We start from the raw sequence: 26,001 nt of genomic DNA, 5'->3' as shown, positions 1-26,001 counted from the left end.
AAGACTACCTTTTTTATACACAATGTTTCAGCTCAGGAAATTAAAGTTCTCAAGGGACAGTTCTGCCCTACAAAGGTAAACAGCAGAAAGATGTGTTTTTCAAAGTTTAGATTTCATTTTAACAAAAAACAGACCCATAGGTGCTACTAAACAATATCCACTTCTGTACCACGAATACTTTTGTCAGAACAGGAAATAATGAAGATGAAGATAATGAAGTAATTTTTCTCAGTTTCACTCTGTCTTAATCTTATGTAGATACTCTCCTTTAGCTTTGTAGCTTTGTAAGGCAGAGTTGTCTTCTGCTTCTAGAAATATTACAAAAAAATTGTTAGTAATATTCGAAAATGTAGAATGCCCTTCGATGGTGTGGTGTAGAAGTTTGGACCGCTAGAACCTCTTGCTAGCCTTGGACCAAATCTCCTCCTCAGGCCGAGTGGTCAGAGAGACCGTCCTGTAACTGGAAGGTCAAGGTTCAATGTCCCGTGACCCCAAGAGTCTTCAGACAAAACGCTGCATTTCTACTAGTCTTGGTTCTAGCGAAGTGACAAGAGACATTTTCAACCTCAAAAGACAAGCTCCAATATTGAACAGTGACTACTAATCTGATATGAACTCGATTAATACAATAGTCTGAATAAGAAATTGCCATGTCAACAGCGTTTTCTGATTACCTCAACTCGAATAAGGTCATAGTCGGCATTTTATAGGCCTACACCTTAATTGAACTATGACTATCGGAGTATTCGCAGCTTTTTGAGACACAAGCGGCAATTCAACTGCTTGACAACACATGCTCCACTTTCCAGCGGTTGCAAACCTGTTTACAAAAAAAGATGACTGACACAAGAAAAAACAAGTCCAGAGGCTGAAACTGTCACCATGCTCAGGATTGTATTTGCAAGTCTAATTGCACCTTCAGTAGAGGCTTAAACTGTCCGTGTGCTCCAGTGACTTCTCTTTTGTCCTATTAATCAGACTTTGCTCCATAGCATGTAAACAGGAATATTGTCTTATTTAGAATGAGGCCGGTAGTCAGATTATTGTTGTCCATGTAAAGGTAATCAATGAAATAGACTTGAAATGCCATTGTTGAAACAAAGTTGGAACCTCAGCACTTGGGAGCCTATCTATATACAGATAAGCTGGCTGTATGATGATTTACTGAGCGATGTTTTGTTTTGTGGTGTTCCAGGACTCTTCTGTCATCCAGGTGACCAACTCTAACATAGAGCCGGTCGAACAGTTCAACCCCTTCCCTGCCCATCCCACGGTAAGACAGCTGGAGTCTGCATCACTATTTTGTTGTTTTATTGTTTTTGTGAACAATTTGTAACAAACCTTTGAAAAGTGCGATATGAAGATTTGTCTTCTTCTTCTTCTTGGTTTTGGTTTTCTCCCTCTTGTCCCTCTGCACCTTCATTTCCTTCTCCTTCTCCTTCTCCTTCTCCTGATCCTCCTCCTTCTTCTTGTTTGTCTTGCTCTTGATCCTATTTTCCTCCTTCCTCTCCTAGTCCTTCGTCTTATTCTTCTATACCCTCTTTTTCTTCTCCTCCTCCTCCTCCTCTTCCTTCCTCCTTCCTTCTTCCTCTTGTTCTTGTTTGTCTTGGTCTGCTTCTTCCCCTCCTCGTCTTTCATCTTCTTCTCCCCTGTTCTTGGTCTTGATCCCTCCTCCTTCCTCTCCTTCTCTTATTCTCTTATTTATCTATCTGTCTTATTCTTCTATGCCTTTCCTTGTCTTGCTCTTCTTCCCCTCCTCCTCTTTCTTCTTCTTTTCCCCTCTTCTTGTTTCCTTGGTCTTCTCCTCATCCTCCTTTCTCTTTTTCTTGTGTGTCTTGGTTTTCTTGGTCGTCTTCTTCCTTCTCTTCTTGTTTGTCTTGGTCTTCTTCTTCCCCTCCTCCTTTCATCTTCTTTTCCCGTCTTGTTTTCTTGGTCTCTTCCTCCTCCTCTTCCTCCTGCTCTTCCTCCTCTCCTCACCTTTATGATCACTGTATGTTGTATTATTTTTCAGGACAGCCTAGCTGCTCACACCACCCCAGCCTCCACCACTCCCTACCAGCCTGCGGTGTTACAGCCGTCTACAGAGCCCAGTCCCCAGGTGAGCGATGCCAGCCTGCTGGATCCTCTCGCTGTGCCAGTCTGTAACTTATCTGCTGTAGGGGAAAGTTAACTAGTTACAGCAACTCAAGTTACCATGTTTAAGTAGATTGAGTGACAGTAGCTCTTTCACTTTTAATTACGTCATTTATACTTTTAACTAGATATCTATTTACTCCCACTTCCACCTGAGATAGAAAACAATGCTCCTAATAGCCCTTTTTTACAAACATGACTGAGGTTCTTCCCCAGATCGGTTCTCACCATTGCCAGCAATGTTAAAAAGCAAACTTTCTGTTTCCTCCGACTCAGTCTGTGATCACTTATTCTGTGTTTCAACATAGTATACACAATACAGGTGTTGTCACTGACATATCTTTCAGTTTCAGACAACTGCTCGAGTATAAAAAAGTGATTTGATGGGGGGTCACAAAATGCTAACTGGCTAATAAAGGCTAACGGTAATTTCTGTGCTGTTAGCATTTTGTGACCCTTAATCACATCACTTTTTTATAGTGTTGCAGTCTGACAACAGAAACAGAAAGGCATGTCAGTAACAACACCTGTATTGTGTTATACACTATATTGAAACACAAAATCAGTGATCACAGACAGAAAGTTAGCTTTTTAACATTGCTGGCAATGGTGAGAACCGATCTGTTCCCTGTGGAAGAACGTCAGCCATGCTGCTGAGAAAGGTCTATGGGGTGCTATAGGTGGAGGTCAAAATGTTCAACTCAAATGTTACCCGGTCCAATTTTGACTAAACTTGAAGGGATGATGCATCTTGTTTCTGATTGGCCCAAGGGGTGCCTGCATCATTCGTGGGGGATGACATGTTTACTTGTTTTTTTTAGACATAAGAGTAGTGAATACAGTGAGATCTAACGTATACAGGAAGTCTTCATTTCACCTCCGGTACCAGAAACCAGAGCTTTGTCGATATGATCTGGAAAAAAAAGTGCACCCATCCCCAAACCTGATAATGATCTATCAAATTATTTGCGGTAAAGATCAGCAGTGCTATATAAGCTGGGCGTGACTGTAGAGCGAGCCATGCGTTCTGCATCGCTGTAATCTCTTCTCAGATAGCGAGGGGTTAAATGTGTTACTTGAGGATGCTTGGTGGCTACGCAAGCAACGTCTTCTCAGTTTACACAACATTATAATGAGTCCTCCTCGGTCCACTGGTAACCTCATAAATATTCATGAATGGCCCACAGTTTAACCATGTGCTCCGTTTTTCTGTCAAGTCGGACAGCAAATCAAAATGTGAAGATCATAAATATAATTTTTTGTCCTTTCATATCATGGACTTTGAAACATGCAGATATGCATTTTTGAACACGCTCAGAATGGCTGTTGACTCCTCTACATGTAGCCTCTCACATAATTCCCAGTCATAGTGACTGGTGGATATTGATCATATATGTCAGCTGATTTGTATATTTATCATACATCTTTCGCTGTCTCCTTGCACTGAATGTTAGGTCCTGTTGTCCCTGTGCCCATGTGTCAGTACTGTGAAAGTCTGACAGTTGTCTATCTCTCTGCACCAATTTCACCAAGACAAATTCCTGTACGTTCTTTACGCTCGGTGAATAAAGTGTTTGTGCCTCTCTCTCTTCAGGCGACAGCAGCTGCAGCCCAGGCCAACCTGCTGAGGCAGCAGGAGGAGCTGGAGAGGAAAGCTGCTGAGCTGGAGCGCAGAGAGCAGGAGCTGCACAGCAGAGGCCCCGGAGGTCTGTAGAAACACTCCCTTCTTTACAATGACTGATCTGTGCTGCTGCTGGCTCACATTTGTCTACAGTATTTGTTGTTGTGTCCATGTGACAGAGCCTCTCCTCTCCTCTCCTCTCCTCTCCTCTCCTCTAGTATGATGGATTCCAGCATTCACAGGATCCAAAATAGCTGCTGTAGTATCAGTAGCAGCACAACATACTGAGAAAGACAGGAATATGAGAGTATGAGAGAGTCACTATGTGGAAATATTACAGCCTATATACAGACTGTGCCAAAAAAGTGCTTGTGTTCATGTTAACCGGTCTACAGGGGGCCATATACTGTATACCAAGCAAGCATTTTACAGACAGCGACATGCAGGAGGTGGCCAAGTTCAACGTCAATCCAAATGTTTTCACAATATAATATTATGGCACAGTAAAAAATTATATTAAAACACCATTGGAAACTTTTTTGAACCAATATCAGCAAGAAACCTCAACTTTTATTTTGCTGCTGTATTTATGCGGGTTTTCAGCATTGGTGCAGCCCGTGTCAGCGTCTGTTCAACATCAAAATGTTTGCTGGGTATGTACAGTAGTGTGTAGACATGAAGACATGCGCTGGAAAAACTATATGTCACACCTCCATTTACACAACATGGACAAAAGTATGCGGACACGATGCATACTTTTCTTGGCCAGGTCCCTCTTGAAAAGGAGGTTCTTAATCTCAAATGAGGCTAACCTGGATAAATAAAGGTGAAATAAAATAAATAAATAAAACTTTTGGAGGATGGAGGAACCATATGTAGAGAAAACCTGACAATATGTAGGCACATGTGAAACTTGAAAGCTCTCATAATCAGAACATATTACAGTATATTAGGAAGACGCATGCACTGTGCAAGCAATGCTGTATAGGTAGTCCATTATTGTCAGTATATATAGTACTTGACCTCCTTGAATATATCTCTTACACAAGATAGCATATCTAAAATTGGCTACAGTTGAGTTTGCGCTGTTTTGAAGCGAACAGTATTTAACCTGCAGCATGGAAAATCTACCATACATGTCTAGCTGAAAGCCTACTTGTTTTTTTATATTGCATAGTATATATTTCAAGGTTTGTAGCAGTGGTTCCCTCTCAAAGAAAGAACGAAGAGGGGCGCGAAGCCCTGTGGTCCTTTGCTGCATGTCCTCCCCTCACTCTCTCTCCCATACCTTCCTGTCTCTCTCTCACTGTAACTGTCTAATAAAAAAAGCATAAAATGCCAAAAATAAATCTTAAAAAAAAAAAAAAAAAAAAAAAAAAAGAAAGAACGAAGAAAGAATAGTCTGTAGACTAAATTGCTTCTAACATCTTTTATTAAATAAGGTGCAGCTGAGGAAAAAGGACACACTATATATTTCTCTATGTTCCCCTCAATGTAATATTTCTGAATGGTAATGTGTGAGAAATCAGATCAGTTATTATTAAGCCTGCCAGAGTAGGAGTGCTGTGTCGACTCCCACACTCTTGATGAATACAGTTTTGATCCCCTCTTGAGAAATTGTTCAAAGACAAGATAAAGTTAAACTAGCTGATAACTTCAGTAACATTCAATCACGAGTTTTCCTATTATCCACAATAATTTTGCCAGAATTGTTGTCGCTTTTCTGAAGTGGTGGATATCTCGTTTTGGAAATGAGCTCTTCAGCTAACGGGGTTGCTGTTGTCTCTGTTTCGACAGGCAAAGAGAACAACTGGCCTCCACTTCCCAAGAGCTTCCCCATCAAGCCATGTTTCTACCAGGACTTCTCCGAGGAAATCCCCCTGGAGTACCAGAGGGTCTGCAAGATGATGTACTATCTCTGGATGTGTAAGTGCACTAAGATCATGTACTAACTGCAAAGAATTCACTGCCTGTGGATGAATAAGCACTAACTTTGGCTGTGTATGTTTAAGTAAGCACGCTTAGATGGTGTTCTGCCCGTGGATGTTTATAGTCAGATGTTGGGTGTGAATGTATGTGCCAGGTATGGCTGGGCGATATGGACCAAAAATCAAATCTCGGTATTTTTAGGCTGAATGGCGATACACAATATATATCTCGGTATTTTCTAGAAGTGGGCTAAATGTTCAGTTGTAAGTAGGGCTGGGCGATATGGACAAAATCAAATATCACAATATTTTTGACCAAATACCTCGATATCGATATTGCGACAATACTGTAGGGATGACTATTGGTGCTTTCACAAAATATTTACACAATGAGATTTTTGATAAATAATCATCAGTAATGTGGATATAATGACTAAGTGGGTAAAGGCCAATAATAGAACAGCTAGAACAGTCTGGTAAGTTCAGAAAATGACATTACTGTAATGCAGCCTTTAAAACAAGGAAAAGACAAAACTTATGCCATATCACGATATTACGAGATCCAAAATCTAAGACGATATCTAGTCTCATATCACGATATCGATATAATATTGATATATTGCCCAGCCCTAGTGCCAGGGCTGAATACCGTTTGAAATTTGAAATACTTTGAAACACATTTCTCTGTGCAGTAGGTGTTTTTCTCTAACATTTGTACATACTGTTTTCACTTTTCTAGATAGAATCAGAACATGCTCATTTGACTTCCTGAATAAAAATGGCCTTGATGTTGTAGAAAATCTGAGATCTCATTATCAGAATACAACATTTACAACCTTTTTGATGTCTTTTGATGCTCTGATATAGCAAAACTTGGTTTAGTGCTGTTTCTTAACCAGTCCTGTTGTGCATGTGAGTGTTTGTGAGCACATTTTAATTTGTGATTACTGATATACTGGTGTCATGGTGCATACTGCTGCTAAAGGGAAACTTGCCACCTTGTGGCGGCCTACAGACACTGCAGGCAGAACATACTCTTGCCGGCTAATGATGGTTTCTTTGAATAGTGTCTGATGTTAGGTGCAGTGTTTTGGTGGCAGTGAGTGTATTGTATTATGTTGAGGTGGATGTAACCTTTAACAGTCTTGTTGCCTTTTACTGAGATTTATTTTTGTATTACACCACTTACTTTGTTTATCAGAAAATTTCTTTTTGTTTTTGGCTTTCTAAAGTCAGCTCTCTTCCATTTCTAACAGGAGATGATGGTTTTCCTGTTTTTTCCTGCTGTTTGTGATCCTCATAACCTCCTTGTAATACACATTCTGATCCATAATCTGATCCAAACTCTTTTATTAAATGTTACCATGTTTTTTTTTTCTTTAGACAATCTCCAATCTGCTATTAGTATTACTTAACTTCTTATTCCTTGTCTTAAGCTCTTGGGAACTATAATTAGAAAAGTGCTAGTCAAGTGTTTTTAGTAGTAGCAGTACTATTAGTGGTGGTAGTAGTCTCTCCAGTCAACTATGTGGCACTTTTGTGTGTGCTATATAAATGAAGATGATGATTATTGGTAGTGTTATTATCAGTATTGGTATGACTGACTCCTGTGTCTTCCTCTGTGTCTCCAGTCCACTGTGTGACGCTGTTCCTCAACCTGCTGGCCTGCCTGGCTTACTTCACCACTGATTCTGTCTATGGCGTGGACTTCGGCCTCTCCATCCTCTGGCTCATCCTCTTCGCTCCCTGCTCCTTCCTCTGCTGGTACCGGCCCGTCTACAAGGCCTTCAAGTGAGTCTCTCCTTGTGAAAGTTTTTTGCTGTAAATCTGTAACCATCCACTGTCCCTGTTGAATAAACTAATAAATGGCCTTGCCTGATTCTCTGAGAGGAAGCCAAAGCTGCTCAAACAGATACCCGGATGATCTTTCAAGAAAGTTGGATGCCTGTTTATTTGTACAACTGCCATGTTTTTTCATATCTCATACCTCATTGTTAACAACACTTCAGAGGTTATTTCAGGATATTTTTTTGTGTTCCTTGGCTTATCCCTACTTCTTAAAATACCATAGTAAGCCAAAGAAAATATACCTTACAAAAAAATAAAATTGGATGTTATTCAAGTGTTGCTGTTATGCATTCTGCTACTAGAGACAGTTTATATCCTCCTGTAGATATGTAGGTATATGTAGGTATAATGTTAATTTTCTTTTATAGTATCAGATACTTAAGTCCAGCAGTGCTATTCATTTTTATTGAGCTATATAGACAGAGCTACTGATATGTTCAATGGACACTTTTGGCTAGACTTTTTATTTGTAGAGTTTGATTTCAAAATAAGATGCCCACCATTTTAAAAATGTGACACATTCTTTTGAAATGATTGCTGCCATGAAATAAAAACTCACTTTTGGTTATTGTTGAAGCTAACTAAAGACCTTTTGTTTACAAAATGGTAACCCTTTAGATGATATCATCTGTTGTGTTTTTAATACACAAACTTCATCTGTTGTGTTTTTAATACACAAACAAACACATGCAAAACATATGTAGCATTTTGAGCGAAACCCCTCACTTGTTCATTGTTTTCTCCTTTTAGGACCGACAGCTCCTTCAGTTTCTTCTTCTTCTTCTTTGTGTTTTTCTGCCAAGTGGTCATCTTCATCATTCAGGCTGTAGGCATCCCCAAGTGGGGGAACAGGTGGGTCACACTCTGTCTATATGTAACCTGTGATCATTTTAAATGTGTTTTAGAAGGAAAGGGAGAAAAGTGTGGTGAGACCAAACGATGCCCAGGACAGAGTTTATTCACAGTGGCTGCTCAGAAAGGGAAATAAATTACTGTAATTTCCTCAATCCAGTTCTCTCAGCATCATAGAGTTTTATTAACTGTTCTGTAACTGTCAGTGGTTGCAAAGTGTGATGACTCCATTTACATCACATCGTTTGTACAGTCATCTCTGCCTTTCTGGTGGCAGCAGGGTGGCACGGTGAGTAGGGAGACTGTGACCTGAGTTTAATACCCGGTGACAGCAAGCATCCACCCTGCTGAAGTGTCCTTGAGCAAGACACTGAATCCCCACCAGCTCCAGGGTCGCTGTGTGTGTGTGTGTAGCTGACCCTGACCTCTGACCTCCCAGCATCAGTAGAGTGTCACTTTTTCACACAAGCTAGGAAATGTGGGTTGTGGGATTTTTAACATTTGGACGGTTGGAAAAAAAACGAATGTGCCACATGTCTCCAGTGATGAGGGACGTTTCCAAAATGTGTTCAGTCGTATACATTTTCATCACGTATACACACAAGCATGGCATGATCCTTTAGCTGAGGCAGCAAAGGTGAAAATGGAGATTTCGGCTGGATTATAACTGCGGTAGTTTAATAAAATATATACAAAACAGTAATCAGAAACCAACTAGGCCTATAAATAGTTAATTTATATGTTTTTATATCTGTTGTGTCAAGTGCACCAACTACAAAATTAGTTTAAAAAAAAAAAAAAAAGATATTTTAATGGCCATTTTCTCAAAATTGCATATTCCCTGTATGCAAAAGACTTAATTTGGTTGATCTGACCACCAAATGTGACATACTGCTTAACAAAAATAGCTGGTCATTTACATCAGCTTTTTTTGGCTCTTTTGTCATTTCTATTTTCCGGGGTATGTTACATGGAAAAACGTCAACAAAATATGAAATTTTCACCATATATAGTATCAACCTACATAGTATTTGGAAAGAATTCATAAAAAATGTTCTTTACAAATCCCTCTGTAAATAAACTATTTAGTTCATTATTTACAAAGACAAGTTTGTAAAAAAAACATTTCCTTTTTGGCAAATGTATGCATTTTGTTATGAAATATTAGCCAATTTGAATCTGTTAATACTATCCTAATACAAATAGTTGATAATGTGTTTGTATTTGTGACTGTGTTCAACATACTAAATGTCTTCCTGATAGGATCTTCAGTATCTGCAGTCTATTAGCTGCTGTCTTGTGTCTTCTTCACTTTCTGCCTCCTGCATCTCTTCTGGCAGAGACTTTCCATCCTTCAGCCTCTAGCCTGCTGCCTCTCTGTCTGCTGCCGACTGTAAGTTTCTGCTGCTGGGTCTCTGCTCTGTTCTGCCTGTGCTAACTCTGGCTTTTCTGCCCGCATAAACCTGTATGTTTTTTAAATAAATAACAGTAAAGTACTTTCCAAAACAGATGTGCTTTACAGACAATAACACAGAAATAAATAGAAGCCAAATCTAGACTTCTGTCAGTTCAGAAGTTAGATTTAACACCAAGCCTTTGCCTCGGGCTGCCAGACTGTGGACCGACCGGCTGGAGGACTTCGGCTGGCTAAAGCAGTATCATCTTTTAATTCACTATCATTAAAACTGACTTGTATAGACTTGATTTTATGGAATGATCTTTTATTAATCCTCCTTAACCTCTATTTTTATGTTTTGCTTTCTTGCTCTCACTGGCTTTACTTTTTCCTGTTGTTTAAAATTTGTTTTGTTTTTATTTACTCCTCAGTAAAGTGCTTTTTAAATGTTTTGAAAATCTTTAATGATAAAGATATGAACATATACATATAAATGATAAACGGTTTAAAATGGTTTAAAACCAGCATACAGAAGAGTAAATAAGAAATATGAGGAAGCAAATTATATAAAAGGCACCCTGTAGAAATGTATTATAAGAAGATATTTAAAATTTTGAGAATTTTTTTTTAACATACTTGTTATTACTGTTCCAGCCTAAACTCCTTAGGGCCTGCCTAGCCTCGGGCTCAGACAGTAAGAGCCAGTATGGAGGACTTAATGTGTCAAAATAAAATAAATAAATGTCTTTATCAAATAAATAATTACACAAGTTTAAATAAAGCTCCACTCATTATGTCATAGAATGATTTTTTGATTACTTTTAATTTAATTTTTATTTCATAATAACAGGTTAATTTCATAATGATACTTGTCCAAGTGGCTTATCCGTTTCATAATAACACTTTTCGTTTCATCATGACACTTTTCATAATAATGAAACAGACACAGTCGGGGACTTTCAGTGTTTTCGGTACTTTGCTGTTGGTGTTAAATTAGTGAGACAGTGGCTCTTCTTTTGTTGATAAGATTGAACTCACAAAGTAGCATAACGTCAACAACATGCTCCAAAAAAAAAAAAGGTACTTCTGGGTGAGATTCCACACACACTTTTCAAAACAGTGTTACAGTGTATTTTAGAGCATTGTATCCATATTGTAATGGTCCCAAAATTTTGCTGTACTTGTGTACAGTATGGCACTTGAAATGAGTTGTTGGTAAAGATTTGTCTGAAAAATCTTCATTGACTCTTGTTTTCCCAGTGAGTGTAATTAAACTAAAAGTATTGTAGTGTGTATTACACTAGTAAAAAAAAAAAAAAAAGCCTTCAGCTTCAGTTATATCATCTACATGTTTCCTTATGAAGGATAAAATAATGTCCCACTTCTTTCACCTATCTAATCAAATCATATATTATTTCCCCAAAACATATCAAATACATTCATTAAGCACTTTTTACAAATTAAGTCTGCCACAAAGTGCTTTACAAGGCAAGAAAGGATACAAAAGAATTAAACAAAAAAATAAATAAATAACAAATCACAATTTCATGACAGACAGTCCTCATTCTGCCACTTCGTTCCTGTTTTTGCATTTACCTCATTAGCTTTTCTTGCTGCTTGTTAAACACAGTCTTCTTCTCTCGAGCTAAATCTAAACTGTCCCTTGACTGGACCACATTATGCCATGGAAGATGACTTTCAGTTTTACTCAAATTGCTCTCTGATCACCTTTAACTCACCGTCTTTGCTTGACCCCAGCGGCTGGATCGCCTCGTTCACCGCCATCGGCAAAAACAAGGCAGTGGGAGCCATCATGATGGTGGTGGCCTGCTTCTTCACCATCTGCGCTGTGCTGTCCGTCATTCTGCTCAAGATGGTGAGGGCTTTATATAATTTAATTATATTTTAATGTGGTAAATGTTACTCTGTGCTGCGTAAAGCAACTGTGAACTGTTTTTACGTTGGACTAATCTGTGTTTTTAATCTCAACAGAGTACGAATTTTGTTGTTGGTATTAACATGTAGGAACTGTGGCCTTAAAATTACAATACTTCCTTGTATTTAAAATCCTAGGAGGGAAAGTCATCATTTCGTCCTCTGGTTTTTGCATTCAAAGCTCTGAGAAAGGCTTGACTTAATAAATTTACATTAGAGTACAATGAGTTAAATATTCATTCAATTTTCATGTTGATCTTCCTTTATTAATTGTAATTACTTGTGGGCTGCTTAAGACAAAATTTAGTTTTAGATTGTACTTTTATTGTGTTATATTGCTGTTTTGGTGTAGAACCGTATCTGTTAAGCTGTTCTGGTTAAATTCATGTAGTTAAAGGGGCATTGAGTTATTTCTGACTTTTATCAGCCTCTGTCGGCGACCAAGGAATGGCAAAAACAGCCAGGTCTCTGGCACAGCTCAGAGTAGCCTAAACAAAAATAATAAATTCACATTTTCACAATAGAATGAGTAAGATAGCCAGTTAGAGCAGAAATCCAAAATAGATGTTTAGTGAAGAAGTGAAGGGGATTGTTCCAAAACAGAGTACCGACCAGAAAGTCATTTTTAAAAGCCAGAAATCTCGGCAATAGTCATTGATATTGATCAACAACACTACCAAACCCCCGCAGATAAATAATGATCATTTTGTGCATTTGGGACAGTAAACGGTCGTACTTAATGCACCTTTAATTGTTCATGGGAAATTATTTTGTATTTGTCAGTGGGAAAATAAACGAGGACTCCTTTGAGACATTCTTTTGTGATGAATCCCTACAGTATATGAATGAATTTGACTTGGCAGCCATTTGCTCACGCTCATTGTCTCCCTCCTCAGGTCCACAGCCAGTACCGCCGGACCGGGGCCAGCTTCCAGAAGGCCCAGCAGGAGTTCTCCCAGGGCGTCATGACCAATAAAACCTTCCAGACGGCCGCCAGCTCAGCAGCCTCCTCCGCCGCCCAGGGAGCCTTCCAGGGGAACAACTAAAGCCAGACTGGGCTCAGCTAAACTCGGGTCAGCCGGGCAAGGCTAGGCTAGATCAAGGTCTATAGATTATCAGGTCTAGATCCCAAACTAAACTTAAGTTTCCTCGCTGAATCAATGAGGAAGTTTCAGTTTATTGAGATCCCCGTCGGCTGTTCTTCCTCGATGTCATTGTGACTCTGGGTCCGGTAACTGGTGCCACAACTCTTGCGTTTTGGATCTAGTGGCACTTCTGCACTTCTGTAAATCATGACCTGACCTTGTAATGTGTAGACCTTGAGCTAGGCGAGGCTGCGCTGACAGCCCCCCCCCCCTCCCCCTCCCCACTTCCACTCCCACCATCGATGCAGATGCAATTCCCCATGTTAACTTTGCTTTTCACATTCAGAATATCTCCCGCAGAGCAAAGGTGACCCAGTTAAAAAAAAGGGCAGTGGAGGGCAAAGTCCCCCATCAGGTGCATTGTGGGGTGGAACGCATGAATGAAGTTGACTGATTGCTATTTCAGTGTGTCCTGGCTTTGTGTATTTCGTGTGCACTTTTTGGCAATGCTCTTCAGTATAATGTGTGTTTGTGCACTTTCTCCAAGGCTCGTGTGTGTGTGTGTGTGTGTGTGTGTGTGTGTGTGCGCTGACATGGTCATGTGTGTGTAGTATGCATGTGTTTTCCTCACCAGTGGTGGATCTTGATTCTGTAATATAAACAAGATGAAGTGTTTCTGTTCGTCAATGATTGCCTTCTTCTTTCTTTCTGTTTTGTATAGCTTTTGTCTTTGAACCCTTTTCTTTTGTCTTCCTTTTAATTTCAATGTACAGAGGAAGAAGAACAAGTAATTCCACAGGACAGGATGTATAGTAGCTGAATGGAGGGTGTTGTGTATGAAGTTAATCGTTGTCTGCGTCTAGCCTGACAGGTTTGGTTATTATTTTTACTGTAATTATCCATTTACTGGGTCATATAGCTTATTCACAAAGGAAAAAGAATACATAAAAGTGCTCAGATTTACAGAATTTCACAAGGTTAGACAGTTCCCATCGCTTTCAGACTGAGGTACTGTGTTTTCATTGTGTGTTTTTAAAAGTGTGCCTTTAACTCCTGCCCGGAACCAACATTTTGAGAGAAAAGTGTTGTGCCAGAAGATTTGGTGGAAATACTGTAAAGCCAATCTGCTCCCTCCATACTTTGTCTTTTACTCAACCAACACGAACAGCGGCCTTTAAATTAAAGTGATCAAATATTAGTTGGTATTCAGTTGATGGTTTCTATGTAAAGATGTTTGCAGAGAAAATCCAAAAGTTATGCTTCATCCAGTTTCATGCTTGGAAACGGTTATGTCACAACTACATTTAAATTAGAAATACAAATTGTAGAATATGGATTTGGCTTCACTTCAGACCAATTTTTATTACTAAAGCATCAAAACCAATGGATTTTTAATCAGCAGGAAATAAAGTATGGCTGACCAAATCTTTGAACAGTGCCTTGCTAAGGAGTTGTTTCTCCTGTTCACTACCATTGTCACTGGTTCCTAAGGTAACCAGTGCAATACTGACTGGGAAAAGTGAAACATATCACAGGTCTAATGAAATATATGAATATATACAGCTGCAGTTTAAACAGTTTGCTTTGATGGGCTGAGATAATACAATCCAAAGCCTATTCTGTCGATTTACCACTAACAGTAGATGTGTTAGGAGAGTTTATTTTTCACGTATATTTTTTATTTTTCAGTGCGGCAGGGCATTCAGACAGTGTCAGACATTTGGAAAAAGTAGAAATTGTCTCAGAATCGACGCGGCTCTAGTAGAGATTGACGGTCGTGAATATGACGGGCGAACTGGGACCTAAATCCCAAATTTCCCAGTTGTGTATTTGATGTTGAATTTTTGCTAGAGCAGTGCGAATTTGATATGACACTCCTTTCTTTAAACAGAACCGTTCTCTCAGCATCAGCAGTATGCAGCTGTGGTATTGAACTGATCTGCAGGTTCAGTTTTCATCATAGATTGTTTTAGTTTATAATCATTGTAATCATCATCATTTCAATTCTGGACAGTCTTTCCTCTACCTTAAAGATTACCATCAAGCTCTAAATTATTTGTGGATTGATGTATATTTTCTATGTGATTTCTTATATCGGAAGACATACAGATGTTTATGTGATGTATTGTTTTAAAACATTGGTTCGGATGTAACAGATAGTAGTATTCCTAAAGAGTAAAGTAAGTGCAAATTTGGAGATAAAGAATGATGTTATAGCAACAGATAACGGTTTAATGTAATGTTCAATCATATTTGCTTTATTATTTTTTACAAGATTTGTGTTAATTCACACATCTTTGTACGCATTGTATTGGGAGAAGAGAATTCAGTGCCTTTTGTATTTCAATATTGAATATAGCATCTAATAAAAAATGCTTTGCTTTCATTGAAAACTGAAATTCTCACCTTCTTACTTCTTACTTTAAAGATCATCAGAAGATTTCAGATGCCAAAAATAGAGATGGGTTGGAGGAAAGGTGCCTCTGTATAGACTGCATTATCATAATAAAAAAAATGGTTTGATATAACGTTTTACATAAATTCTGTACATCTTTAAAATTTCAGTGGCTAAATTCTTAGCATATTTGGGAAATCTTTGAGGAGGGAATTTTCTCTCACTTTAAAGGATAATACCACATATTTTGTATGTGTCATTCTGATCCCTCATATGGCTTATTTTTCCATTGGTGACATATTTGGTTGTGGTTTTGTTCTGATTCACCACTAGTGAATCATTCTTCTAATAAATTAAAAAATATCAACCTGTTAAAAACCTGCAGGAGTCACCAAAATGTTATAAAAATGGCAAACTGGCAAACTAACCAATAGAGTCCCTTTTTTTTCTAAAACATTACTCCATTGTGCCTTTATTTACCGTCGGTAGTAGATGTAATGGATTTTTTTCATGTACATGTCAAAATGTCCTAATATTTGTTGATCTCTGACCCACTGAGCACCAAAAGTCATTTCAAAGTTGCATCTATACTTTAGCTCTCATATAGCCCAGGATCAAGTTTTAGACTAGGCAGTAAATACATTATTACATATTTAAACAATGCATGAATAGCTGTAAATATCCAAAATACGCACCAGACAAGAACAAGATAATGCTTTATTTTCGTCATATACCCCAGAAGACGGGGTGTAAACTGTATGAGTCTACTTTCACTTTTAAACTATTTAGCCTCATTGTAGCCTAGACGTCTGTAACCTTTTACACATATTTTAAACGGCTAATCAACGTAAAATCTCTCAGGGGAAGTATGCACTCATGGGCTGCCTCACACCTTCAAAATGTGGTGTAGGTGGATGTTGCTATCTGTTTGTGTGTGGGTGTGGGGGGGGGGGGGGGGGGGGGGGGGGGGGGGTCATATTGTGTTTGAAAATAAACCTTATTTTCAGAAGCCAATGAACATTCATTCATTCAGGGGTTTCTTGATGGGAAGAGGCATAACGCTCCGCCCCTGAACTACCAGACTTGTACAGGAAATACAGAGAATAAAGTATTTTTTTACTCTTCACCGGCCGACACCAAACGTCTCCTGCCTGCTCTCTGAAATTCCAGACTAAATCCATAACTTAAAAGGAGAACCTGACTATTATGGAGTTTAATTGTTTTGTAGGGGCTGTGAAAGTGAAAGCAAAGTTCAGCAAATGTTCCGGAGGAGGTACTGTAGGTTGAGTGAGAAGTGAGAAAATGGCTTCCCGGTCATCTCTCCCCGACGAGGATCTCTCCTGTCCCGTTTGCTGTGAAATCTTCAAGGATCCTGTCCTGCAAGTATACGAGAGAGGGACAGCAGGCAAGGAACGTCCGGTTCACAGGAGAAGACATTCAAAGAGCCTCTTGACCTGGCTCTGAGCAACCTTTGCGAGACCTTGGTGAAAGTCCGGAGTGCTTCAGCGGGGTCCGAGGTGATCTGCGGTCTGCATGGTGAGAAACTCAAGCTCTTCTGCCTGGATGATCAACAGCCAGTGTGTGTGGTGTGTCAAACCTCCAAAAGACATAAAACCCATGAGCGTAGCCCCATCGGTGAAGCTACCCAGGATCACAAGCAGCAACTTCAGAAAGCACTGGAACCCGTGAGGGAGAAACTGAAAGTCTCTCTTAAGGTCAAGGAAAACTGTGATCAAACGGCAAAACGCATTAATATCCAGGTGCAGGACACGGAGACGAAGATTGAGGCAGAATTTAAAAAGCTCCACCAGCTTCTACGAGACGAAAAGGAGGCCAGAATCACTGCACTGAGGGAGGGAGGGGGAAGAGAGGGGGTTGCGAGATGAAGGGAAAGATTGATGAGCTGAGCAGAGAGATATCAACACTCTCAGACACAATCAAAGCGATAGAGAAGGAGCTGAGAGCTGAGGAAATCTCATTCCTGATGAACTACAAGGCCACAGCGGAGAGAGCCCAGCTCACTCTGCCAGATCTGCAGCCGGTCTCGGGAGTGCTGATAGACGTGGCCAAACATCTGTGGGCAACCTGGCCTTCACAGTCTGGGACAAGATGCACAAGATTGTCTCCTGCATTCCCGTGATTCTGGATCCCAACACTGCCAAACCACATCTCGTCATTTTCTGAGGGTTTGACTGATGCGAGGCTCGACGGAAAGAGACGGAAGCTTCCCGACAACCCAGAGAGGTTCGGCATAATGACGGTGCCTGTCGAGAGAAAGGGAGACGTACAGGGTGGAGACTGGTTGATGTAGTGAATACAGCGCTTGCATCGCCACCAGAACCAGCCACCCGTCTCTCCGTGAGAGGGAAACCCCAGAGGATCAGAGTGCAGCTGGACTTGGACAGAGGAGAGCTGTCGTTCTCTAAGGGTGACGGAAACGAACCCCTAGACTACACACCTTCAGACACAAGTTCACTGAGAAGCCATTTCCTGTTTTCAGCAGTGCCTGTCGCCTCCATCCTGTAGAAGCTGAAAAATTGAAAGGTACAAAGGTTGAATTTACTATCACTTTAAAGAAATGTTTGTCTGTGTTTGTCAAGTGAAGTAAAAACAGGATATAGCTACACATCTTTATCTAATACAACAATAAAGCAATAAAAATAAAATAAAAGCACGCAAACACACACCAAGGCTTGCTGTAATTAAAATTGCTGTTGTGATGTGAAAACCTTGTAACTCCAATTTTGATGAGTTTTTAATGTTCTAGCTACAATTGCTTGATTACATGCTCCTGTATGGGTAGAGAAATTTCTACAACCCCTTGGATTTATGAAACCTTTTCAAAATCAATTGGACAAACTCGAAAATACATGGCCTTCGAGATAAAAATAAGGCTGTTTTTCTTAGTTACTGAAAAGTTGAGATTTTAAAGCAACAGGTTTTCACCCAACAGGAGCATTTTAAGTCGTTCTACAAAACGCAAAGTCCTACGACTAAAATCTCATATGGCACAAAACTAGATGTTCCCCATTCCTTGGGGAATGTTACCCTGGTATGTACTCAATTCATAATTCCACCTAATCTTTTTGCAGTATTTGACATTAAATGTAGGCCTGGATAATTATATAAACTACATGGTGAAAAAAATGTATTTGTGTTCATTTACCTTCTGTTTCATACTGTCTTTTGAGGTTTTTCCACATTCAGCACTAATACACACTCACTAATATACTGTAACCCTTGCTTTGAAACTATATATTCTCTCTGGCTCGTTTGCTGTAAATGTTTTGTGTAATGACATTATTATGCCGGAGTCCTCTGTTCCAGTTTAGGGTGGAGATGGAGGAGGCAGCTCCGCCTCAGTATTGGGAGAGAGGTGGAGAATTGTCCGCTCTGAATGATTTCTTAAAAAATGCTGATTTAAATGAACAATGTGTACATTTGCTGTTTGGTAGAAAATAAATCATGCTTCCATTCTTAAAAACTATAGAAGAGAGAACCTCAGTTGTAATTAATGCTACTAATACCAGTTGAATGTGACTGTATAGCCTGAGCAAAGGCACTGACTATTAGATACTCTTACAGTAATTGCTGGTGACTTGCCAGAATAATGAAATAAAAGATGGAGAGAAAATGAAACATGCGTCTCATACTGATCAATAGTTCACCTGAAAATGCCCTTTTCTTGTCTCGAAAAGCTGCCACCGTCTTTTTCCCTTTCACCTGTCTTTTAGCAGTGTGTTTGGAGGAAGAGGTGATGACAACAGATGAGAAAAAGATGATTTGGGTTCACACTTTTCAGTCAACCTCCTGCGGTCTATTTTAAGAAGGAGACGGGACAGGAGACGAGCTAAAGAGGACAGGCAGACTTTTGTGACCAATCTGCTTGTCCTCCACCTTGAGCCTGACCCAGACGCTGCAGGTCTGTGGGGAATCTGCATTGAAACCCAAACTGCTGCTTCAGCCATCTGTCTGCCACTCTGTCTGTCTGTCTGTCTGTCTGTCTGTCTGTCTGTCAGTCTGTCACTTAGTCTGTCTGTCTGTCTCCAGGCTTCGTCTCTCTGTCTGTCCGTCTGGAGCTCAGAATAGCCCAGCCTGTTCCCGTCAACCGCAGCTATCAACAACTGGGCCAGACAGCACAGCAACCTGAGCACACACATACACACACACACACACACACACACACACACACACAAACTTTCTGTGGTCCCCTACTGTACCATTCGGTTGATGAGAGACGCTCTTGTGCACTTTTAATTTTAAACAGGTACTTGAGTTAATGAATAAAAACTGTTTTTAAATTATTTTTGCCAACCAATGAGACTTTCAATTTTGTCTTTAAGTTCTTATGCATTTTATTCATGAATAATACATGAATAAAAATAACATACAAACTGTCTTTTGCACTTTTTCATCTAGTTCACTCGTGTCTTTTTGGCCCAACAACATGCAACGTTATTTGTCCAGTAGATTGCAAGAGAGAGATCTATTTTAAGTCTCCAAATCTGGATTCTGTAATCTTGATCATGCGGTATCTGGATCAGAATGATCCCATCTGGTAATTTTTGTTTTTAAAACTGACCTCAAAATCTGGAAAATTAATTTGATCACTGGATTGCAAAAAAAAAAGGGGGATAAGAAAATCTGTACAGTTTTGAAAAACTGGGCCGTGGAAGCATTGTCTATCTTAAAAAATGATTTAATCTTAATTTAATCAATCCCCTCAATCTTAAAATCATATTTTACTTAAAGACAGAAAAATCTAAATGTGGAGTATTAGTAAAAGTACAGACTTTAGTGTGATTTTACTCTAAATATCTACTCAAGTACAGTAACTACAGTAATTCTCTAACTCCCTCTCCAACTCTGGACTTTAGACTAGGATTAGAAATGTGCTTTTTCTGTTTTCTTCTCCTTTACCAAAAGGGATTTTAAAGAACTGACAGAGCAGATAGCTGAGAAAACAAAACTGGCAAGTTTGACATGGGTCTAAATCCTTATATAGCATATATCTGTGGTCCTCAACGTCGGGTCCGGGGACCACCAGGGGTCCTTGAGAGAGTTCCAGGGGGTCTCCAGCAAACTGGTAAATTGTTAAACTTCACCTTTCTTTCATTTACAAGAAGTTAACACAATTAGAGAATGTAGAAGAATGACTATTTTGATCATAGTTTCACTGTTATCTCTCTACCTACAATACAGATAGTCATGGAATTCTGGACAAAATCATATGTAACAATAAAAATATTTGTTTTGTTCTCAAAATCTTATGAAATGGGCGTCTGTGGCCCAAATGTGTACTAAGTTAGGGGTCCTTGATATGAAAAAGGTTGAGTCACTGGCGTACATTATACAAAGTCTGTGTGAGCTGGAAGTCACCAGTAGTGCCACTAGAGGGAAGCATGGCTGTAGTGTAAATGCACTGTGGAGTGAAGTGCTGACTCACTGTACTCTGCTGAAACAGAGACCTGCAGCACAAACCTCCTGTTGTATCTTCACACTGCTAGACTATCACACACAATTTTCACCTCTGTATTACTCTTTCTCTCTTTGTCTGTCTCTGCCTATCTCTCTCTCTCTCTCTATTTCACCCACACACACACACACACACACACACACGCTGACTGCTACAGTAACCATGCCAAAAATGCTCTAGTCATATGCTTACCAATAGGTTTGTCAATATACTGAAATATTTTGCTTTTGCCTGCTTATCATCGCTATGGCTCATTTAAGATAAGATGAAACTGAAATGACCCCAGCAAAGTAACAGGATACAGAAAATAAAATCTAGCAAGTGGGGGGTATTTATGAGTCTAAGGCCAATTCCATTAATGTAAAGCTACATCTCTCTGCCATCTCTCTCGATGTTAGCTTTGATTAAACATGACTGGGATAGGTCTATACAGCTATCTCCAGGCCTGCCATATGTGAGATCAGTGCTAAGTGAAAGGACGGTTCATCAGAACTGGGTCCTGGACTTCCTTATTATCCCCTCAGTGTGGTGCTGACAGTTTATGCTGAGACGCCCTCTGTTACACTCTGAAATGTGCCAAGCTCAAGGTTAACCAGGAGAAAAGCTGAATTAGGAGCATTTCTCAGAGAAGAAAGAGGCTATTTTAAGGCTGGTATGCACACTGTCTCTCTCTCTGTCTGTCTTTGTGTGTGTGTGTGTGTGTGTCTTCATGCGTGTGTGTGCATAAACTCAAGAAATTTCAGCTCTGCAGAAATTGCCCTTTAATTTTCTACAGATTATTTTAATAAGTCCTCTACATTCATTGCACAAGATTGACTGGGTTCATACGTCAACTGAATCCTAAATGGAGAATGAGTTGGAGCGGCGCTGCGCAGCGAGCCTGCTTGAATTTTAGAGTAATCCTGAATGTTCAGAGGTTTTCTTATAAATCCTGCCACACTATTTTAAACTGGGGAGGTTTTTTTCAATCGTTTTTTAATATCAGTCTGTTTGACAGTGTCACAGGTTATTATGTTCTAGCTGGCAGTAACATTAAGGTTTCCAACATCTTTGAGTATCCAAAAAGTGACACTGACACAATCCTGGGGCTTCTTCTGTTCTGTTTTTGTTCTTTTTTTTTGTTTTGTTTTTATAAAGGAAATGTAATATAGCCAAAATGTATTATGCTATAATAGGCTAGAACAATATTTATAACATAAGTTAGAGCTTGCATTTGGTAGCTGGCCACTGCCAACCAGTCTGAGAACAACACAGCAGTCAATGTTTTGTAATTGAACTATACAATGTGTTGTAACTGTATGTGCTGTAATGCTCCATATGCATGCTATACATGTACTGTATACCATACACACGTAGCTACATACATACATGTACAGTATGCTATATAATGTCAAAATATGGCTTAGGTGTGTGTGTCTGTGTGTCTGTGTGTGTGTGTGTGCGTGCCCTTGCATAGGGTGGGGGATTATTGTGCTTGAAAATCTCCCATATTTTCATAAATCAACATTAGTTGTTAATGTTTATCTTGCCCAAGCTGAAAAGAAAATCTATATATGCACTACAGTTAAACTTTGAGATAAACCCCATTATGTAGTGTATGGACAGATGTGGAGCTAATTTATGTTGACTTAAAAATCTCCTTTACCACCAATAGATATTATCAAAGGAGGAGCTTCACGTGCACAAGCCATGCAGGTTCAATATTTCCAGGATCTGAGAAAGTCCTAAATATAGTCCTAGATATCACCTCGCCGCACAGGGCTCCAGACCAATTAAATAGAGGAAAAATGTACATTTCTGACAGCCTGATACATATTTAGCAATTACTGGACATTTGCTGACTTCACTCCAGGTAATGCAGCTTCCATCCTATACCCTTTAGGAACCGTTTTATTTGGCTCACTATATGCCAAATAAAACTGATTTCTTCATTATTTGGTTGTGTTCCTTCATGATGAGAAGATAACTTTCCAGCATTTTCAGATATTCTCCATTCATAAAGGCTACAGTCAGAGGGACAGCTGCTCTCTATCAGTTTGTAACTAGGTGAAAAATTATGTCAAATGTCAATAAATTCGCTAAACTAATTGTAAGAATAAGCCGTTGTTTACTAAATAACTTGGTAATGGAAGTGAATTTATCAAATAGTATAAATCAGTAGATTTTACCTTCTGACAGGGATGAGTGATAGTCTGAATGCCTCTCCACCTCTGTTCATGCAGAGGGAGCTGACTGGGAAGCCTGTCACTCATCTTTCATCTGACCAATAGAAGAGCATCAGACCCACACCACTCCAAAGCCCCGCCCCTAAACACAAACTCAAAACCCAGAAAAAGACTAAATTAAAATGAAATTGTCTACTAGCCGAATGCTTCCACAAGCAAATCACCATGAAACCAAACAGCTTAGTTTTATCGCTGACAAGTCCTTAATTTCTCAGTTTCTCCAAACATTAATTATCCATTAAAAATAACATATCTTTAAAAAAGTAAGAGTTACTATCATGGGGTTTTAATGGATTTATTCATGGGTTGATTCATGGAGACACTTGTAATTAAGGGATTTTACATGCCTGTTATGCATGGTTTACAGGGCTATTAATAAGTTATTAATGAAAAGTTCTTGTCTCCCTGAATACTTAATTATATTACAAAGTAAGCAGTCAAAACTTAAGGGGGTGTTTAAAGGGGTTTTGATGGGGTCTCCTCCATTAATTACTACCTAAATTAATTTTAGGGAGATTTTGCATGAATTTAGAGGTGAATTCATGTAAATTAATGTGAATAGAAGGTTATTTTGGTTTGTAGTGCCTATAATGTAAAGCCTATAATGTTTACAACCACAGGCGGCATGAACAGGGACCTAATGAAAATCCTACAGTTTTCATCAATTAGGCTTTTATTATGAAAACTCTAGCCGGAAGTGTTTTTTTTTTTTTTTTTTAAATTCTGGCTGGCTTGACACCGGTGGTCCCGCACACCCCCCCTCCATCCCCCCTTGTGCCTTCCCCTCGCGCACACCGGTAGTTGTCATGGCGATGAGATCAACCCCGGCGTCGGCTCGAGGGGTTGTTGCCATGGAGATTCCGGTCCGGGGTACGCTCGCGGTGGTGGAGGAGGACGAGGGGCTTAGCGCGCCGCTGCCGGGGTCCGAGGAGAGACTTCAGCACCGCGGAGGGAGACGGCGGCGCGGGGTGCCGTTCAACCGGGGCGGCTACTACATGCTGATAGTGATCGGGGAGATCGGCACGGAGCACCAGCTCAACACCGCCAGAGATCACATAGAGCGGGGTGAGTGACGCGCGAGCCGCCGGTCTCACTTCTCATACCAATGTGCTTTTATCTAGCTTCCTCAGATGTGATTTCACTGTGCGTATTTGGACGAGAAAGTATCGGAAAAGGGTGAATTATTGTTTTTCCAAGGAGAGAAATATTTTGGCGCATTGGACGGATAGCATCCATAGGTAGAATCAGCTGCAGCATTGCACCATGGGACACCACGCAGTTGCTTTTACTTACAGTATCGCTGTTACTTACAGTAGGACCAGTGCTTAATTTGTGCCGGATCCTCGCGGTTTTGGACTACCTGCATTCCGGTACCTATTTGCGTGGACCCGGCACCTGGTGGCATGAAAGGATGAAAGTTTTTTTTTTTTTTCTGCCATGTAATACTCACAATAGTTGACTCATCTTTCCTTTCCCCTCCCTTCCAAAAACCTAACTGTCTCATTCCCATATGAAGACAGGTGATTACCATATTAGAAAGTAACAACAAGCGCATAGTAATCACTTCACATATGAGTGAGCTGCCCTGCAGAGTGTGTTATGGTAAACTTCAGACAGTGTCATGGCTAAAAGTTGAATTTGCTGTCCATATGTCCGCTGTGTGGACTATTTTGGAAAATTAGACAAGGTAAGCATGTTTTCTTTTTGTTTTTAAACGTGTTAGCATATTCTGTAATCCATTAAGTCTCTGCTGGGACAATCGAAATTCATATTTGCATAGATGGCTGCAAAACAGATTTTTTTTATGGAGTGCGGACCTGTAAGTCCCACAGTTAAATATGCGGGCAGTTGCGCATGTTATGTTGAGTGTCCAGAAATAATTGGTAATAACATGAGAATTGGTTGACGTGAAGGACTGTAAGCCACACATCACTGTGGGCATTTCAAAACCAGCGCGGCCCAGCTGAGTGTCGCATTTAGGCCGACTTCCAGCTGCACCACGACACGTTTTATTGCTTTATTCGCTGACATTGTTTCCTACATTCAAAATCGATATCCTATGAAAGTATTTGTATTGAATATTGATGTGTAACAACTCGAACCAGAATTTCTCTGGTAAATGGTTGAAGCCATTGCAGTTTCCTTTATGTAGCCTATGATTAGGATGTCTCATAGTAGCCTATGTGGGCATTTATATGTTGTGCACAGTGCAGTTATATCTTTAGTTTACTACTTGAAGGGTAGGTTTGTAAAAATGTATGTGTGTGTGTGTGTGTGTGTGTGTGTGTGTGTGTGTTTACCCTTGCATGCATGTTTCCCTGCTTGTCTGTATGGGTGTATACTTGGATGGGGTTGCATGCACCCAAACAAACAAACAAAATCTGCAGGTGTGTGTTTATGTTAGTGTGTGTGTATGTGTGTGTGTGTGTGTGTGTTTTTTTTTTACACTTGTATGTTTCTGTGTGTATATGGGTGTATACTTGGATGGGGTTGCATGTACCCCCAAAACAAACAAACAAACAAACAAAATTTGCAGTCTGTCCTCAGTAATGAGAAGACAACAACTTCATGGACTTTTTAAGGAAAACTCATAGTCATCTGCTTGCTGCTGGTGTCACATTTTTCTCTATTATTCAGCTGGATAACATGATGTTGTTGGCTTCTCCTCCTGCAGTGGCGTCTGCCAGTGAGGCTGCTGAACTTTTGGAAGGAAAACAAGATTGTTGACGAGTTGCACACAAGTTGACACATGTGAAAGATGTTGCTTTATAATGTGGATTCAGGAGGTTTGCTGGTCAGCATATTCTGCTGCGCCGGCTCGGCTGTAAGCTGTACTCGGCCCGCATGATCAATCACTCTATTAGATGCCAGGCTAGTAGCGCCATGGCAACCCTCTGCCGTCCCCGCTGACCTCCCTGTACCGCCGCTCCACTGCTCTGTGGCGCACTCAGTATCGCACTTGACTCATTACACCATCGATTCTCTCACCCAGGTTGGTGTTAAAGTGTGACTCACAGCGAATGACCTGCCATCGACTCTACGTTACACGTCAGCCGGTGGATCCTTTGTCGGCCGAAAGCATTACAATAAAAAAAAAAATCAGCCTC

General features: G+C 40.0%; 2 protein-coding genes across 2 annotated transcripts in view; both read left to right on the top strand.

Moving 5' to 3' along the window:
- The first annotated feature begins 1,171 nt into the window (after positions 1–1,171).
- On the top strand, positions 1,172–15,340 carry LOC139651573 (secretory carrier-associated membrane protein 2-like). Its single transcript, XM_071528537.1, has 8 exons — positions 1,172–1,273; positions 2,012–2,098; positions 3,728–3,839; positions 5,552–5,680; positions 7,314–7,473; positions 8,281–8,382; positions 11,537–11,654; positions 12,610–15,340. Exons 1-8 carry the CDS (start codon positions 1,172–1,174, stop codon positions 12,757–12,759), a joined length of 960 nt encoding a protein of 319 aa, XP_071384638.1. The 3' UTR covers positions 12,760–15,340.
- Positions 15,341–23,874: 8,534 nt separating this feature from the next.
- The window catches only part of map1ab (microtubule-associated protein 1Ab), a 67,565-nt gene continuing 65,438 nt past the window's right edge, over positions 23,875–26,001 (top strand). The window contains exon 1 of the mRNA XM_071528536.1: positions 23,875–23,959. Coding sequence (XP_071384637.1) covers positions 23,890–23,959 — 70 coding nt within the window. The 5' untranslated portion in view covers positions 23,875–23,889. The remainder of the gene's footprint in view (positions 23,960–26,001) is intronic.

This window comes from Centroberyx affinis, unplaced genomic scaffold, assembly GCF_046629955.1.
Source record: "Centroberyx affinis isolate AG114_WGS23_722 - 3 ecotype Tasmania unplaced genomic scaffold, CSIRO-AGI_Caff_v1 ptg001685l_1, whole genome shotgun sequence".
Classification (NCBI taxonomy): domain Eukaryota; kingdom Metazoa; phylum Chordata; class Actinopteri; order Beryciformes; family Berycidae; genus Centroberyx; species Centroberyx affinis.
Note: the sequence above shows the minus strand (reverse complement) of the source record. Positions and strands in the feature narration are given on the sequence as shown.